Source organism: Centruroides vittatus, unplaced genomic scaffold (assembly GCF_030686945.1).
Source record: "Centruroides vittatus isolate TY-2023 unplaced genomic scaffold, ASM3068694v2 contig_459, whole genome shotgun sequence".
NCBI classification, from domain to species: domain Eukaryota; kingdom Metazoa; phylum Arthropoda; class Arachnida; order Scorpiones; family Buthidae; genus Centruroides; species Centruroides vittatus.
In genome coordinates, this window is record NW_027122255.1 from 890647 (window position 1) to 910500 (window position 19854).

Here is a 19854-nt window from a genome sequence, read left to right on the forward strand (position 1 = left end):
TAGATCATCTTCAGGTTCGAACTAATGAACAAAAATAATTCCAAAGAATAGAACATAAAATATTTAAATTCAAAAACCCGTCAACAGAGCAACTAATTAAAATTAGAATTAAAGCGCAAAAAATACATAAATATAAACTAACAAACATAAAACAATACCAAGGTTATTAGTACACGCTAACATCATTTAACAGATAAAATATTAAAGTCCTCCAAATATGAAACACATCGCAAGTCATGAGCCATTTGTAAGTCTCTTAATAGCAAACTTCCAAGCTGACGGTAATCCCTCAGCGTCCCTGGCGTTAATGCATCTGTTGTCGAGTCTACTCTTATATATTTCAATTTTTTCCGCCATCTTTGCTAAAGTTGGAGAATATATTTGCTTGACGATTTCCGCTTCATCCCATCCAACAGGATGGATCCTTCGGCCTGGGCCATCTGGGCGAGAACAGTTGCGTTAGAACTTTTCCTTACATCATATTTATGCTCTTTAAATTCTTACGCCTAGGTTTCTCGTTGTAACCCCTATATACTCCTGTTTTAGACCTAATTGCTGGTTTTCATAAGGGATCCTATAGACCCCAGCTTTATCTTCTTTCTTAATCTCCTCTTTATCAGTTCTCAGAATTTTGTAGAGGTTCGGGCTCGTTTTAAGATCAATGTTGATTTTTTAATGTCAGCTATCTCCTTCATAATGCCCCATACATTTTTGTTGAATGTAAACTTAGTATATCCACTAGGCCTTTGTTTAGAGGTTCTCTCGTCGTTCTTTTCAAACTTCCTCACGACACCATTAATTACGTTTCTTCTGTAGCCCAAGTTCTCAGCAATTCGCATGATCCTGTCGATTTCGTTAACCCTGTCCATAACGTTATCGCAATAAGTAAAAGCCCTCCTGACTAAGGACACTTCTTGGACATCAATATCACTTTTAAGAGAGGGCATCTATCCACTAAAGTGTATACTAAACCGACGCATAGCCCACTCTACATCCCGCCACAGTCCAATGATCCATTTCATTACAAATTGGCAACCTTTTGTACCTTAGTCAGGAGGGCTTTTACTTATTGCGATAACGTTATGGACAGGGTTAACGAAATCGACAGGATCATGCGAATTCCCGAGAACTTGGGCTACAGAAGAAACATAATTAATGGTATAGGGAGGGTATGTATATACAATATGGAGGGTATTGCGGGCCGCAGGAACAGCACTATTGTATACAAAAGAGCTCCCTCGATATATAAGCTACTAAGGAACGACAAAGATGGAATTAAACCGAGTGAGCAACCAGGGGTGTACTCGATACCGTACAGCAACGACCAATTAAGGATTGATAAAGAATACAACGGGGTCACGATGAGAAGCCTAAGTAAAAGGATTAAGGAACACAGATTTGACGTGGTGAAAGGTAAATGCACAACAACATTAGCAAAAATGGCGCAGACTGAGGGGTCCGTGGTTAAATGGGAAGAGGCCAGGATCTTAACACCGATACATTCGCCGACACTTGCAGCTACAACCGAAAAATGTGAAATTTATAAGTCCAGCTTAACCAAAAAATGCTTAAATTACAAGGATGCGGCGATTTTACCGTCAGCTTGGAAGTTTGTAATTAAAAAAGTCACAGGAATACATTAGATAGGGCAAAAGGATTGCCTAGAGAACTATAGATTTTTGTGAACTATAGATTTTTACAATGTATACATGTAACATTGGCATATTTTATTTTATTATTTTCTATGTTGTTTATATTAGTTTTAGTTTACATAGTCTAGCATAGCGCATGAGTTCTTTTGTAGTTTATTTCAATTTGAAATTGGTTGTTCGAAATAGTATTCGAATGTAGTTAGCCTGACGATGGCCCATGGAATGGGCCAAAAACGTTTGTTTATGATTAAATTTAAACATTCTCAGCATCAAGGTGTTTTTGTCTTACGGTAAACCTATTGTTTAAAAGCAGTGAAGCCAATGACAACTTATGGCACCTATGCCTGTGTTACAAACAGAAGAGGACTTCAGATATTAGTTTTACCATACACCTCTCATCCATGTGATTCCTGTCAAGTTGGCAAAGCCACAAAAAACAGATAAACCTCTTGGCAGTATAAAATTAAAATGTGTTGATGAATTAATACGTAGAGATGTGTGAGGTCCAATAAATGTCCTCACAAAGGATGGTGAAGATATTATGTTTCTATAATTGTTGACTTCTCAGATTCCATTAGGTATATATAATAAATAGAAATCCAAAGCTGCAGGCAAAATTATCTATTTCATAAACCAATTAATAGCAAAAGGAATACGCATCTCAACAATAAAAAGTGATAAAGGAGGTGAATATCAATCTTCACAGTTAGCAAGATACTAGATGCAGCATGGCAGTGAACAAGAATATTCCTCTCCATATACTCCAACGCAGATTGGAGTAAGTGAGCACTTAAACTGCACACTGTTGGATAAGGTAAGGTCAATGTTTGCAGACACCAATCTTCCAAAGCACTTATGGAAAGAAGTACTATACGAGGTGCATTCAAGTTCTAAGGTCTCCCATTTTTTTCTGACAAAATACTTACACAAACAAATTGAAACTTCTGTCACTTCTTAACATAATCTCCCTGCAGACCTGCACATTTTTCACATCAACATCATGATATCATGGCCACTGCAAATGCTTCTTTAGGGGTCTGTTTTGACCACTGGATAATCGCTGATGCTAGAGCAGCATGACTGGAAAATGTGCAACCACAGAGTGTCTGCACAGTGTGTCCTTCATCGTTGGAAAAAACCAAAAATCGCTAGGAGCAAGGTCAGGTGAGTAGGGAGTATGAGAAACCACTTCAAAGTTGTTTTCACAAAGAAACTCCTGTGTTAACATTGCCCAATGAGCTGGAGCATTGTCTTCGTGGAAGAGCATATGTGCAGCCTTTCCTAGCCATTTTTATTGCAATGCTGGAAGCGATTCTTGATGACATGATTGTGCATGTGAAGAAACTTGCTCCATGTGCATAATCATGTTGTCAGACCGGCTGGTGCACAGGCATGGATGTTTCAGTTCATTGTCACACAATATTCACTGTTCTTTGAGCTGTTGGAGCAAATTTTTCATATCCATGACACCATCACCACATGTGTCACTCAACTGGCAATGAATTTCAGTGGGTGTCACTTCATGCAAGTTCAGAAAACAAATGATTACATGTTGTTCTTGTAATGAAAACATTGCCATTTTAAGTATCAAAAACGCCTCTCTCTCAAACTGCTGCTGCTAGAGTTCCATGCGCAGTGTGGTGCTACCCTTTCTGTCATGCAACCACAAACAGTGTCTGCTTTTTTTTTAAAAAAACTGCCTGTTGCTACCTGTTCCATTTCCCTAGAAAAAAATAAGAGACCTTACAACTTGAATGCACCATATACTTACAGTATACCAGCTTAACAGATCACCTACATGCAGCCTAAATGGTCAAGTGCCTGCCAAAATTTCCTAGGAAAAATTGATTTGAGCAGACTGAAAGTTTTTGGAAGTAAAGCTTGGGTTTATACATTACCCTAGGAGCAACAAACTACTGTGAAGAACAGTCAGCTACTTCTGGAATCAAATCACTGATGAAGTAACAATATCCAAGTATCCAATGCTCCATTACTCACAACTATCTATCTATCAGCTGTAGAGAGTACTGACCTAGAGCAGGAAGACAACACATTAGACTCATCTGAGAAAAAGATCACACTTGTATCATAACCAAAAATACAACCATCAGAAACTGATAAAAGAGAAGTAAACTCCCCAAAAGATTCTGTGACTACAAACTGTTCAGTGCCTATTCTTGATGTATTCTGAAGATAATCCAAAACTTTCACTGAGACCCAAAACTCTGCAGATTGGTAAGATGCATTTAAAAATGAATTAAAGGCTCTTCAATTTAAAATCTGGTCAATATCTAAACCTCCAGTAAACAACAAACTTATAGATAGCAAGTGGATTTCCATACTAAGCAAGATGGTATTAAAAAGGCTAGATTGGGAGCAAAAGGCTACAAAGAAGAATATACAGAAGACCTATATGCATCTGTGGCATGTATGTCAACAGTTAGAATGATTGTGTGCCACACTTTCCAAAACAACTGGCAATTACATCAGATGGATGTACTGTCAGCTTTTCTAAATAGAACATTAAAAGATAAGGTCTACATCAAACCCCCAGAAGGTGTTGATATACCCAATGGAAAGGTATTATAGTTAAATAAAGCTCTATATGGATTAAAAGAGGTTCCACATTGTTGGTATAAATGCTTCAATGACTTTGCATACAATAATAAAATGATCCATGCTTATTCATTACCATGCTAAATTATCTAGCCATAATAACAAGGCTTGATATATGCTACTCTACAGCTTATCTTGAACATTTCCTTAACACACTATCATCATCAGCATGGAAGGCTGCCAAAAGAATCTTGAGATACATCAAAGCTACTCAGGACCTATACCTAACCTCCTACAAGAGAAAACCAACAGACGACATCAATGTAACTACCTATGCTGATGCCAACTGGGAATCAGCAATTGGTTAACTAAAACTCTTAATTGAAAGGGAATGTTAAAATTGTCAGAATTGGGCTACTTACCTAAACCCACTGCCAGGGTTTACTTACCTGTAGTCTTTTGTTGTTATTGTATAAGCAAATGTAGTGGCTCTGTTGCTTAGAGAACATGTGCACATTCATAATAACTTTTTAATTTGATAGTACTTGTTGTCTAAGTAGTAAAATAGTTCTCTTATATTCAAAATTGCATTCTGAGTCCCAAAGGAAAGTGTAAATTGAAACTTTATATTATATGCCTATGTTTACTAGATTAAAAAATATGAATAAATTCCTTTTATTTTGCCTTACTGTCTGAGTACTTTTAATGCTAATCTGTCTATATTTTGCATTCAACTGTTATGGTAACCCTACTAATACCAAAATTAACGATTCTATAATGCAAACCCTTTCTTCATAAAATCAAACTCACTCATCATCAGCACATCAAATAACTATGCTGATGTCATTGTGATAACATCTTTCTGAATATTATAAATTACTAACAAAATAAAAATAAAAAATTCTAAAAACTACATATATAAAAACTATGCTAAAAATATTTAAATGTTCCTTAAAATATTTGAAATAAAGCAAACAAAATTTACATACTATCAATTATTTATTGAAATAAGAAAGACCACTTTTGATTTGTATTATATCATATTTATAAACACACAAGGATAGAAATGTGTGATATATGTATGTGTCAAAAAACAATGACGTTATTAAAAACCTTCATTCATATGGCATTGAAAATTTAAACTTTGCCTTGACTAGACAGACTGGTTCAATAAAATGTTGAATAATCCACTGAAGAGGCTAAAGCAAAATGCATTTGGAGATTCTGAACGTAATAAACAGCAAAAAATTTGGTTCTAGTAGAGGTTAGTATCTGTAGTTAATCATTTGTCTGCTAATCACTCAAAGTCAGTTACAAAAGAGTAGTTTCTTTTTACTCGTCTTTTAATCTGAAAATATTTTATTTTTAGAATTTACAATATTTTGGTTCAAAGCAGTTTGTATGAAGGACTAAAAATAATCTGTTATATCATCAGCATTCAATATTTCAATATATACAAATAAGTTATTCTCTCAATAGTCTAAAGGATTTTCTTCAAGAGTGATAAAATTATCCGCCTGAAAAAACTATTTCAAGTCAATGCAGCAATGAAAATAAATAATCTACACAAAAAACAATGATTACTCATGAAAAATTACGATCTTCATAAATTGGATAACTATTAGAAGAATAAATCCAAGACTTTTGTCTGAAATAAGCAGTTATGAAATGGAAAAAGCTACAGTACCTGATTTACCAGATCCAAATTAATTTCTATAAAAAATTCAGGAGAGTCACTATTATGACCCAAATATTAACATTAAAATTAATTTAATATAATTACTTGAAAAATGAATAAAGTAAGACTAAATTAAGTTTTAATTTCCTTAAAAGGGAGAGGCAAAAAATATGAGGAAGGAAAAAAAAATTAATCTTTTTCCTTCCTTCAAAAAAATTTAAATAATCACTATATTTTTAGTTACTAAGTTTAAATCTTATAAATAAAAATGTAATGTTCGTTTGTTCCTAACAGCTAATCTTCGAAAGTTCTTCACCGATAGCTTTGAAATTTTCATGTAATGTTCCATTCGAATACAGGCATGTTTTTATATAGTATACATGTTGAAATTATCCCCCCCCACGAGTTAATAATAAAAAAGTTATTTTTTAATGAAATCTCATAACAGATGGCACCACACACAATTTTAACTTCATACTAGTGTCTTAGTTTTTCTTAAACAAATATTTTTTGCCCTGGAAACTTATGAAATATTTAGCTATAAAAGTTTAAAATTTAATTAAATCGTATTTACATTAAATTCCTTCAATAGAAACATTTAAATCATTAACTTTAAATTTATAAAATTAAAACCAGAAAAAACACATTTCTAAAAGCAAAATTACCTTTACTTATAACTGTAGTTTTACAGTACAATCAAATTTAACTATTTTATAAATGAACATTAATGCTTCTAATTATCAGCAATAAGTAAAACTGAAAACATTGATGACGAATTTAAATAGGAAAGCGAAAGCGTTACTTTAGATTTATTATATTGTGGTGGTACACCATTATATTTTCATAATTTTGTATATCTATATAAATAAAAATGTAACATTCGTTTGTCCCTACCGATTCCTTTGAAATTTTGACACAATGTTGCCTTCGAATACGCATGTGTTTTTATATAATATACATGTCGAAATTCCCCACTCACCGGGGGGAGAGGGACAGGATTAAGGCTTACTGTGAAGAACTCAGCTTCTATAATACTATTTTAGATGCAGTTTTTTGCATTTTTGATTGTGTTTTAATAGGGTACATCAAGAGAATGTACACTGAAAAGGAATTTTTTGAAATTTCCCCGCAGGGAAGTGTTTTACATTTATAATAGATACATTTTGAGCCACAGCAACACGTGGCCGGGTCTGTTAGTTTTTAATAAATTTAAATTTTATTCTTTATGAAACAAAATTTTCAACTACTAATAAAATCTTTAGCTCTTACAGATATAATAAAAAAAACATTTAAGTCAATAATCTATATATTAATTGAAAGAAGGTTTCAGTTTTCCAACTTAGTTTGAGTAAACAGGTGGGGCTAAAAATATGGTACAGGTATCAAATACATCTTTAGCAGCATCATTTGTAGATGATGCTGTTAAAGGCATATTTGAGAAAGATGCAATGGTTCAGGCAGAACAGCAAAAATATGTTGGGTGATTGTAAAACCTCTTGCAACCAACCACAGCTTTATCATGACCCGAGAGAGTCATGACTCACACTTTGGGAACTACATATATAGAATATAAAGGATCAAGTAAGTTATTCTAAACAAAAGTGAAAAGTCATAAGATCAACAGCTAAACAAAATAACTAATACTCTCAAATCACAACAAAAGTGTAATGAAATTGCTAACAAAGAGTAAATTAAGTGTGAATTCAGTTCACCATTTAGAAATGTCCACTCCCTACCAAATAATTTTATTTCAAATAAAAAGAACAAAATAAGTGCTTTTTATTATGAAACAATGAATGTAATTAAAAGTATAATAATTGAGAAACAATAACCCTGTGCAAATAATAGCAGCAAGACAGTCGTGATTCTTCCCACATATCATTCTCACACCTAAAATAAATTTTGTTGTTTATTTATATATATGTGCCTTGCCGGGGTTGCTATGGCCGGTTGAGTGCCTCAGGAGGACATGAGTGCTTAATGTGTCCCCAGCCAGCATTGTAATGGCCGTCGATGGTCGTAACATAAGCTTATATCTACTGGAGGGGGAGATTGGACTGGATGTCCGGGTAGCATAATTGGCAACGCATCTGCACAGTGAGCAGAAGTTGTGGGTTCAAGTCCCGCTTCGGGTCGATTCTTTTCTTCCAGTTAGGCCAAAAATTATTTAACTAAAATTCTAATTATTAAATTTAGCAAGAGATGGCACCTAATGCCTAACTCTAGTACCAAATTATCTTAAAATTATTAATATTGCTATAGCCATTTCTAGCCTGATAATTCGGCATTGGTTGGTGTCTTTATGTATAATGGGTTAGTTGTTGTTTATTTATAAAATAAATTTGAACTCTTCTGCTACTGAACCATTCTCCACCACTAAAGCCTTGCTAAGGGGTAAAAACAATTTCGTATCAGTGTACTGTACATAGCAAGAAGAAATTTTAAAAGCTTAGAGAGTTAATATCAAATGTCTATAAAAATATTGTTGACTGTTATTTTGACCATTACAAACAAGTTAATCGTCTGCATGCTTTTTATTTTTTCTATTTTTTTTTTCTTCAAATTATTCTCCTGATATACCATATTTACTTGAATATAAGATGACCTCACATATAGGATGAGATGTGACTTTAAAGATCAAAATAAAGAAAAATTAGATTTATTAATACATTTCTAATTTTATTTTGTTTAATCAAAAATAAAATATCAAATGAATGTAAATACACACATTGTTCTGCAAAAATTACTAGCATTTTAAAAACTTTACGGAAAAATCTTGTAAAATCGACAATATAATTTGTTCATGTAAAGCTGGACAATTGGAAACCTTTTTTTTTTTCTAATTCTTAATAGTCAAATCCATTCTCCGTAGATTATACTTATGAGTTTCTCCTAATTATGATTTCTGAATAATCATCTGTTTTCATGCGGGAATGGATTAAAACTTATATCGTGCTCCTGTGTAATTTTGGAATTTCAATCTGGAATTCAATTCAAAAGCTTTGCTTTTCCTATTGCTATTCATCTTTACTCCTGACAATATACAAGAATGATTCAAACGACCCAGATAAAATACTTATGTTTCTAAATACAAGAGAGTAAGCATCTGGTAAAAAATGCGAATACACAGTTCACAAAAATTATTTGCAAAAATGCAAAGAATCTTCCGATCGCGCGTATAGGACAACCTAAGAATTTGAAGCTGTGATAAATGAATAATAACCTTGTCTTTTATGTGAGTAAATACAGTAATTGATAATTTTATCTTAATTAACAGATCAATTATATTAGAATTGACCTATTTTTAATTTAATCATTCATTTTCTTATTTAACATCAAGGAATATGAGCAAAAGAAACAACAGTCTGCAACCCTCAACATCTAGACAGGAGACTGAAATAGAACTTATTCTAGCTCGAAGCAATAAAACTCCACAGCCAAGAAAGAAAAGAAGAAAATGCCTTACCAATGTTAGAGAATGCAACAGAGATCATGTAATCATTATACTTGAAGTATCATGATTACAGTGACAAGTAACAGAGTACCAGTCTTAAGAGAGATCAAACTCACACAAAGATATGCATTATGATAACAATGGTTGAAGAAATTGTTAATTCTTCTCAAAAAAGACAAATTCTTGACATTATAGAGGCTCTAGAACAGGCTGGAATTGGAACCACTCAAAAATTACAGCAAGCTGTTGATTTAGATTTTGCATTAGACTTTGGAGGTGAGATTGAGCCATTAGTTATTCTTTAACCACAAATACAAGACTCCATCTTCTCACAACAGCCCTCAACCCAAATTTTCAACCAATATATTTCCTCCTTTGACTGCTGTCATATGTGCCCAAATTGTTTGGCATTACATTTTGAATGCAAAAAACTCAGTAGTAAAAACAACTTTCATTTATAGTGACTGTTACCATAATGAAGAACTAAAGGCATTTTCTACACATTTTCATACATTCTTAAAAACATTCTGCACAGAAAAATGTCAACTACTCACAAATACCTAAATGATATCAAATGAAGGCCTTCTTTCATTGCCAATGAAACTATAGCTCTAGCTGGCTGCAGACCATACATATTTAAGATCAATACACAGCCTCATTATAAATATGGTCCTTTACATCCTGACAGCCCTGAAGAGTGTGTAGTGCTTCGACACTTATTGGTTGTTTGGTTTTGTATGTGTATACATTATATATATCATTGTACATAACTTCGCATTACTTTTATTGTATCGGGTTATTATTATCACGTTATTATTGTATCGGATTATTATTATCGTGTTATTATTGTATCGGGCTTTCCCTTCTTTGTTTCGTTGTTCATTGACGACACGTGACCCCTATTCGAACCATCTTTGAGAGGTGCGTGCAAAAGGGGCCCTTGGATTGGTTGCCAAAAGATCACGTGGGAGAAGGCAACAGGACTGTATAAATAGAAGGTCCAGGCGTGGAAGGAGACCTTCTTTCCCCTATTTTTTGGAGGTCTAACTTCATTCGCCTCAGCTGGATCGGTGTCATCGAGGGACATAAAGTGAGCACGTGCGTGAGAATCAGAAAGTTTCTGGGAACAAAGGAGAAGAGGACGAGAATCGAACATCGGAGCTGTACAAGAAAACAACAAAGTGAAGAGAATTAATACAGAAGTAGGAAGGTCTGAGGTATCGTCTCAAACAAATATTTTTTTCTCCACGCGGGATAATTGTCGGTTAGACGTCACTGTAGGTATGGAGTTACCGTGAGTTCAATGTTTCTAAGGAACCCTTCTTGTTAGTGTAGAGATTGTGTGAAAACCATTATGTGTTAATGTAAGGACAAGGAGAGTGAAGGTGCTGTATGCGTGCTAATCGTACTCTAGACATGTGAGAGTGTAAAGGAATTCATGTATGAGTTTTTCAGTTTCCGTGTTGGTGTTAAATATAAATAAATACATTTTCTGTAAGCCGACTCCTTTCTTTTTTTGTAGACTAGTAGACCTTGGTCTAGCTTTAGGGTCTTAACAAGTGAGCATATGCTCAGCTTTACATTGTAGACACTGCAGAAGCAACAGACATCAGAATATCTAGAAATGAGACTTGAAATCCAAAGTTAATGATGATGCTGCATGACAATTACTGAGATGAACCACTTAGCATACTGTTACAGAATGATGGCAGTGGTTAAGCAGCAAGAACAAGAGAAAGCCTGATTGAAAGCTCAATCATGTTACACAAGAAATGCTATATCAAGGCAATCTCAGAAATTTTTAGCTCAGACAACAAGTCACTAATGCTTAATGAAATGAGGTGTTGCGCCATTTTTATCCAGGTATTTGCAATGTACAGACATAAATGATAAAATTGTTGCTGCCCTATCTGGAGAAAAGAGAACATTTTTGAGCTTAGACAGAATAGTTTCAGATGACCAGAATGAGAACAAGATAACTAATAGAATTTCTGCACACAATTGAGATGAGTGAAATTTCCCCAAATAAATTTAACATAAAGATCAGAACTGTAGTCTTGCTGGTCACAAACCTTGACACTAAAAGAGAGTTGGTCAATGGATGCAAAATTGAAAAAAGCATTAGGATATCAGAGAACAGGTAGATGTGGAATCACCTGCAAATGGCTTGGAAAACACTTGCGATGATGATTTATGTAATACTAAATTTTAAATGAACTCATTTTAATTGAATAAAATTGTTTGTTTTGACAGATTCCTGCTAGTAATCTATTATACCTGAAGAACAAAACAAACAATTTTGACTACTTTTGTACAAAGATTAATTTTTAAAAATTTTAATTATAGAAGTTGTCTGCACAAAAACATATATATCTTAAATACTCTCTTCTTATTCATATCCTAATATAAACATGCAGTCATAAGCAGATTTATAGTTCTTAGTAAGGATTCTAATAGCACTCTATCTGAAATTAGTGAAAACAAATTCTTTTGGTTTAAGAATTATACTTATATTAACAAACAAAAATGAGATTATCACTAAGATTCAATAATTTTCATTCAAAACAAAGAATGATAGATTTTAAAAAAAATTATACTTAAAGTTTTTGAAAATTTTAAATGAAAAGGATTTTAAAAAATGCCATGCCAAGATAATATCCATTAAAATACTAAAAAACTACTGTTTATTGGCATTAAACCACTTTCTATTAACATAAGCACTTTCAACATTTTTATCAATGTCATTTTCAGGCAAAGAACACAGTTTTGGAATATTTCAAATTTTAAAAAAGGAACATTACATATTCAAAATAGAAAACGTATTTTTAGTATTTTAACGATTTTTTATATTATTATAAAAAAGGCAAAAAAAGAGGCTAATTTTGAAGTAGAGATGAGATTTTAAAAATATTATAAATGCCAATAACAAATAAAATTCTCATTAAGTCTGACTGAAATCAAGATATGACATGACTTTCTCTTCCTATGAGCCTCCTTTCTCTTCCCAGCCCCTTGAGTTCCATACTCCAAAATTTAATAGCATCAATGACCCTTACATACAAGTTACCATGCCAAATTTTTGTAACAATCTTTCCCCATCCTCAGATTTTAATTAAAGATATCCCCACATGCACTGGGAATTTTTTTCTACTTTTTGATATTTTTTGGATTCAGAGGTCTCAAAACATCAAGATTTGCAAAAAAAACCAGATGGTCAAGTTTGACACAATTACATAACTTTGCCATGTTATGTTAAAACAGCTGGAAAGTAAAAAACAAAAAACATTGAAAAGCAAGTTTTTCAATTTATATTTATTTTTGAATAACATTTTGTTTTTTACAAAATTAAACAGAATAATTTACAAAAATATTCAATCTCTATGTAATCATACATGATTTTTTATACATAATCCAATTTTAAAGAAATTATTTTATTTGTAAAACCATTACTTGATTGACTTTATTTCTAACTTTCTATGCTTAAAATTTCAAAAATAAACTAGCAGTCATATATAATTAATGGCCTTGATACTGAATAATCTGTATGAAGGCTCACTATACTTGTTGTTTCTAAAAAAAATAATTTTTAAAATTAGATTGACAACAAAATTAGTACTTGATATGTATTAGTTTATTATAAAAGTCGTAAGATATTCTAAAAAAATTTTTGAAAATTTTAAATGAAAAGGATTTATATATCAACCACAACCAATTCAACAATTACTACAGGCTATTCTGTAACTGTTATATACAAAAACAATTCAAGGACTGATTTTTTTTTACTTGTTGTGCACTGTATTGATTAGTTGATCACTAATGAATATAGGTCAACTATAACTAATAATTACAATTTAATTTTAGGTTAATTATAAATTATAAAGCTAAATTATCTAAAGTAGAGAAATGTTAAACATCAGGTAAAAAATTACTGTTAAATTAAATTACTGTAACAAAAACTGTTGATCTTGAGAAACTAGCATAATAATCTGCTAGCTGAGAAACTGAGATTGATCTGAAAATAGTTGATAAATATGGTTTATTTATAAAATGACAATATTGAAAGGTAATAACTTATAATATTTCCTATAAATTCCAATATTATATTCTTTAAATTTTAAATTTTGGATTTATAGATCAGCTATATTAAATAGTTAAATACTTTGATGAAAATTGATTGATTGATGATGAAAAAATAATAATAAGATAATTTGAGTAATAATTATTTAAATTATTTAGTTAGCTTAATCATTTAATGATATTTATTATTTAATCATTTAATTCAATGATCATCATGTTTATTTCTTGTAATTAAATATAGAAATTTTAATATAAAAGCAGATATAATAATAATAATTTGCAATATTTTGTATGACACAGTAAACACTATTAATACATTTTGATTGAGTTATTTCATCTGCCAACTCATCTAAATTTTGATGATGTAATGGAGACATAATAATATATTAGTAGATTTCAATACTTAAAACAGATAAAATTTTATAAAACAATAATATGAATGTCATTGTATACCATGAAAACACAAAATCCAAAAGTCAAGGTATATTCAAATTATACATTCTTATCATTTGAGATAATTAAATCCAGATTACAAACTTTTGTTACCTATTATATATTTAGTAATAAATAGTCTAAACAACATACTTAATCAGATTCATTTGTCAATATAATCAATTAGAAATGCTTGATAGTGTATAAAGCAGTCAAACAAAATAATAATATTCATAATTTAAGCTTTTATGGCCAATATTGTTATTTTAAACTAAATTATATCAACAAAATATTTAAAACTTTGAAACAATAAAATATAATTTAATATAAAATTAGTTGCAGATAATATTGGCTATTGTCGTATTCTGTTAGTCAGAGATAGTTTGGCTTTATAAAACTAAATTGACGTTTTTTTACACTTGACAACACCAATTAAAATCAAATGATTTTGTAATAATTTGAAAACTTTTATATGGTTTGAAAACTTGAAGATCAGGTATTTTGTATGATACATTAAGTGTTTTATTTTTTTATATAAAATATTTAGTATATAAGAACATAAAATATAATTGACATTTGAAGAGCTGAGGATAGACCTAATGAGCTGAAAACATTATTTAATATAAAGGTATGAAAAAATATTCTGTAATGAGCTTCACATATGTTTATAAATATTAAATAAAAATATAACAACAGAAATTAACTTAATTAAGAAAATTTATAACATACTTTCTTTTTACGTGATGATGATAATCTACTTTATTGAAAGTACTCATAATTTTTCTTTAAATTAATTTATATTATTATATTTGTGCAAGTCATTAAAGACAATAATGTCTTTAAATGTCATTAAAATAATGATATAGAATAACATTAATAAATTTTTAAAAAACATTTATCAAGATTAATGATGAATGATCAATAAAATATTTGCAAAGTTATTTGATCATGAATATAGTTTCAAAATAATTGTACTTAAAAACATAAGCTATCTAATATCAGTATCAAATAATTCTAACCTTAACTAGCATAAATTTTAATTTATCATGTACTTTTAACCTTTTTTAAAAGACTATCTTCAGATTCTTATACGTTAATTTGTATCAAACAAAATTCAAATTATCAAACTTTTAAAAAATTTCAATGAAATATGTAAACAGAATTCTATCATCAAAATTCCTTGATGGCGGCCAAAAGTAATCATTAAATTAAAATTTGTGCTGGTTAAAAAAGTTTAGAATTAAATAATTCTAATAATAATAAAGGAGAAACTAGTCAAATCTCACTTTTAATAATAAAAACCTATGAAATAATGATTATTAATATTACATTCTACAGGACTTACATACCTGAAGCTTTGTGAAAACCTTCCAAACTTGAGCATTAAAATAATGATATTCAATATAATTGTATTGATAGTAAAACAGTTTTATCATCAATACAATTATATTGATTTTTAATTAATTCTATAATTTCCAGAAGTTTTTATTATTAATACGAATCTTGTTTAACAAAAATCAGCAAACAATAGTTTCCTGATAGAAGATAATAGATAAGATACACCATAAAATTTATCTTAATTTTTATTTTTACATCATTAATAATAAAACTTCCTGTTATAATAAAAATATGAGTTTTTTTACAATCTTCCTGTTGTAAAGTTTAACATTAAATTTTTAGATATTTCTGTATATTACTCATGCTTCTTCCTTATAAATGCCATTTATAATTTAAATAATAATAATAATTTTATAAATTAAAATCATTTCAAAATCTATTTCTCTTTCAATTTCAATAAAATTTCAAGATTATTATTTATCTATAAGGAAAATTTATTTATTCTGCTTAAGGATACTAAAATAATTATATGTTATTAATAAGCATGTCATTTTACTAAATCTTTTTAATAAGCAACAAGTGTTATTAATGAATTTTCTTATTTCCTTATCCTGATCAGTGCGATTTGCTTCATCAGAGAAAAACCCATTCTTATGATGTAAACCCTCAGTGAAGGTAAATAAATCAGTCTGGAACACGATATGTCAAAAGTATAAATCTTTGATGGTCTACACACAAAAATAAAGTACATATAACAGAAAAATAATCATTTTAATTATCATTTGTGTAATATTACTTAAACTGTAAAGATTAAATAATAAATATTTAAAAAATGCTGCCTCACTGGAAAAATAAAATAAAATAAAACTGTTAGATGTAGTAGCTATTAAGTTCATATTAAAATTGAAATTATATTTAATTTATACTTTATTTAACAGGGAAAAAATCTTTCTTCTCTATCATCCTATCAGCATATAATTATATACATTTCTAATATATATATATATATATATATATATATATTAACGTGGTAATTTAAATTGTAAAACCTATATTTGTAATTTGATTAATTTGAATGATTATCCACATCCTTTTTTAAAAATAATTCAGATTAATACACGTTAATTTTCTGGATGATGGCAATTTCAGTTATTCGTAAAGGATGATAGTTACATTTTATTTTTTAAAGTTTTCATCATCTAAAGTAAATAAAAGATAAATATTTTGAAAGATTTTCGCATGAATTTTTGCTAGAAATCTATAAATTAGTTTGTTTATTTTAAAGATCCCAGGACAAGTAAGAGAAGATCCCTTGACGTCCCTATATAAAGTAACTTAGTTTACGTACGAATTACATATCAATAAGGTAAAGAAGAAAACAAGACTTGTCTTCTACCTTGCTACGATAATTCTTTCAAGACAAGCCGTGACTTCAACTGAAACAATTTTCCGAAAGAAACGTCATCTAGAAACTCCCATATAACTAAACTCCAACATCCGAAAGTAGTTTACAAACAGATCATCGGTTCGCCCCCTGCTGGATGAAATTATAATTAATAATTATCCTTGTTATTTTGTAAATTTTTATTTTTAAAATTGAAAATATTTCTCAAAATTTGAATAAGTCTTATATAAAATAGACTTTTTTATTTATTTACTATAATTTAATAACAAATTCCTTGATAACTAAACAAAATTGTTTGGAGGAACAAGACTAGTTGTGTAATTCACAAACTGGAGTTCTTTATGATTGAAGAATACAATATAGTGATACCTCGTACTTCGAATGTTCCAGAATTCGATCGCTAAATTCGACCAGAGTTCAAATGATGCTTCTACGTTTGAACTGCGCACCGTGAGAAAATGCATTCGCTGCGTAAACGCCATCTGTTGTGCGCCCAAGTCATTTCTTGCGCTAGGCTCGTGTGCTTTTACTTCTTCAAAAAACAAATGCAGTGAAAATACACATCCTTGAAGGCCATCGTTATGACATAAAAAGTTACGCGTCTTAGATGCTCTCTTATATAAACCGAGCACAACTTATTTGTTTTTCTGGTTTGTTTTTTCGTTTTAAAATTGCATGAACACATACTATTATAATTTAAATAATAGTTGAAAACATTGAAAAAAGTTTAGAACACAATATGTATTAAAGCACAGTTAGGTTAATTTCAGCGACCAGTTTTAATAGAGAAGCTGTAACTATGCTTTAATATACGCTGTCGTGTTGTTTTATTCTTTACCAGTATATTGCTAAAAAAATTATAAAATGATAAAAAAAAAGCAGACTGGCAATAAATTGTACATAAATTGCAAATTAGTTAAAAACCTGACACGAATTAACAAATCATTCTGACCAATTGGTGTAAACAACCTTCGGTAACATAAGCCATAAAAACGATACATTAAAATTCAAATAAAAATAATTAAATACAGTAGCAATCTCTGCACAACATAAGAAAATAACACTAGAATTTAATTTTGATTGGCCTTTAAATAAAATTTTCTTTGTGAAAATCTGTCTTATAGCACTAGCTCTGTGCTGTGAAGAGTACAACTGACATATGATTTATTTTCACTGAGAAATATACCTATAAAATGACTTAACTAATAGAGAATAATATGAGTATGCTATAGCGGCCGGATGGCCGAGCGGGCAAGGTTAGCAGCCTACCGCCCTGGGGGACCCGGGATCGAATCCGGACGAGTCAAAGATCCCCAGGATTTTTCGGGGGGTGTCCGTCCGGATATGTCGGTCCCCGTCTCTCACCACCCGGCTGCCTGACCCATTGTGGGCCTGGCCGAACCCATAATGGGTTTGCTTTAAGAGGCCCTCTTAGTGCCCACTAGGCGGAAAAAAAAAAAAAAAAAAAAAAAAAAAAAAAAAAAACATGATTATGCTTTAAATTCTGGAGCAGTAAGTAAATGGATCGAGAAGAAATGATCCTCGTAGTTTCAACAGTAAATCTTATTGATTTTGCATTACATTACTACAATTTGCAAGGATAACTTTTTTTTTTTTGCTAACTTGCACAAAGTTATATCATCTAATGCTGTAGACCAGAGATGGCGAACCTTTCTGAGCCCGCCTGTCATATTGTAAGCTCGCTTAGCTTTAAAGATGTTTAGGCTATGCGTGCCAAAGTTTTAGACTTAAAATAATGATACAGTATTTAAATAAATTAAACAAATATGTTTTAATTACAATAACTATAAAAAATCTGATTGAAAAAAAAATGATCTGGTGATAAACCAAAACGATGATCGAAAAGACAGATGATAGATCGAAATCGTACGAAACGTTACGTGCCAAATGATTTTTCCTTAGTGTCACTTTGGGCACGCGTGTCTTGGGTTTGCCACCCCTGCTCTAGACAGTTCGCCGTTATCCTTTAAACTTGTTAGGATGCTGATCCTCCTCTTTGAACATTATATAAGAACAGTAAGTACATTTGTGCTTTTTCACTTCCGCATCTCTTCCATTGCAATTACTCACCTTTTTGTCAACTCTACACTGCTGAGAGAAAACTTATTGGACTACAATTTGAAAAAGTTGTAGATCTTTAAATTCCCACTGTCGTCCGTTGTCAGTCTTTCCTTAATCTTTGATAATAATGCTAGATAGATGAAGGACGAAACCGGATATGAAAACTTTAAGTGCTGGAGGCCCCGATCAACTATGAACTTCCGATGTAAACTAAAAGTTACGTTATTTCAATTCAAAAATTTCCCTGAAAGGTGATAATATATGACTGGCATGACTATTGTTAAAGTTTCTGTACAGGGGCAAGCCACTACTGATTTGAGGTAAAGAGCATACTGTATATTCTAAATGAAAAAAAAAATATATTAGAAATATGGTTAAAAATTGCAGTCTGGTGACGATGTCACAATAAATAATTGCCCATTTCGTTAAATTATGTATATTTGCTGTTTAAGTTTATCGAAAGGGATATTGTTTAGAATCTGGAAACAGTTTAATTCACTTTCCATCATTTCTGTGGAGAAAATTAATTCGGACTTCAAACGATCTTTTGGAATGAATTAAATTCGAATTACCAGGCAGTGGCGTAGCGTGGGTGTCAGCCGCCCGGGGCGGAGGAAAATTCGCCGCCCCCTTATTTAGGTATCTCAATTTAAAAGACTAAAATATACAGTAATTCTAAAGAACTTTTCGGCAAGAACAATCATCATTATTGTGTATTGTACAGGTGTATTGTATTATTATTATTTATTGTGAAATTTTGCTGCCCCCTAAAGGTGTCGCCCGGGGCGGGCCGCCCCTGCCGCCCTCACTACGCTACGCCACTGTTACCAGGTACACTGTAGATAGGGCGAAAACGTTCGATCCAATAAATAACTTGTTATGCTAGTTAATTAAGATCACAGTGTTATATTTCGGAACAAGAGTTTCAAGACCAACATCACGTTCTTTATTGAAACAAGTTTAATTCGATAACCGAAATGGCATAAAAAATTAAATAAAAGCCGCATGCTTCATATTAAAATACTCATGATAAATAAAATTAAATTAAATTAAACTATACTCTGTCTATTGAAAGAATCAACCAATGAGCATCAACCATTGATCGCTTAGTTGTGGCAAGTTACTTCCGGTTTCTTCCTCACTTGTTAAACTTGTCACCGCCATTATAAACAGCGTTATG

The 19854-nt window shown here is 31.1% G+C and overlaps 1 protein-coding gene across 3 annotated transcripts in view; it reads right to left on the bottom strand.

The window, feature by feature from the left end:
- The window catches only part of LOC136977433 (GRAM domain-containing protein 4-like), a 147831-nt gene extending 131107 nt beyond the window's left edge, over positions 1–16724 (bottom strand). The window contains exon 1 of one of the 3 annotated variants that reach the window (XM_067272920.1): positions 16584–16724. Coding sequence is in view for 1 of the 3 variants with exons in the window: in XM_067272919.1 (XP_067129020.1) it covers positions 15199–15233 (35 nt within the window). In the remaining 2 variants the exon portion in view is untranslated. Of the gene's footprint in view, positions 1–5895; positions 5949–15198; positions 15299–16583 lie in introns of those variants that run through there. The other 2 variants (XM_067272919.1, XM_067272921.1) reach the window with 2 other exon arrangements.
- Between the last annotated feature and the right edge of the window lie 3130 nt (positions 16725–19854).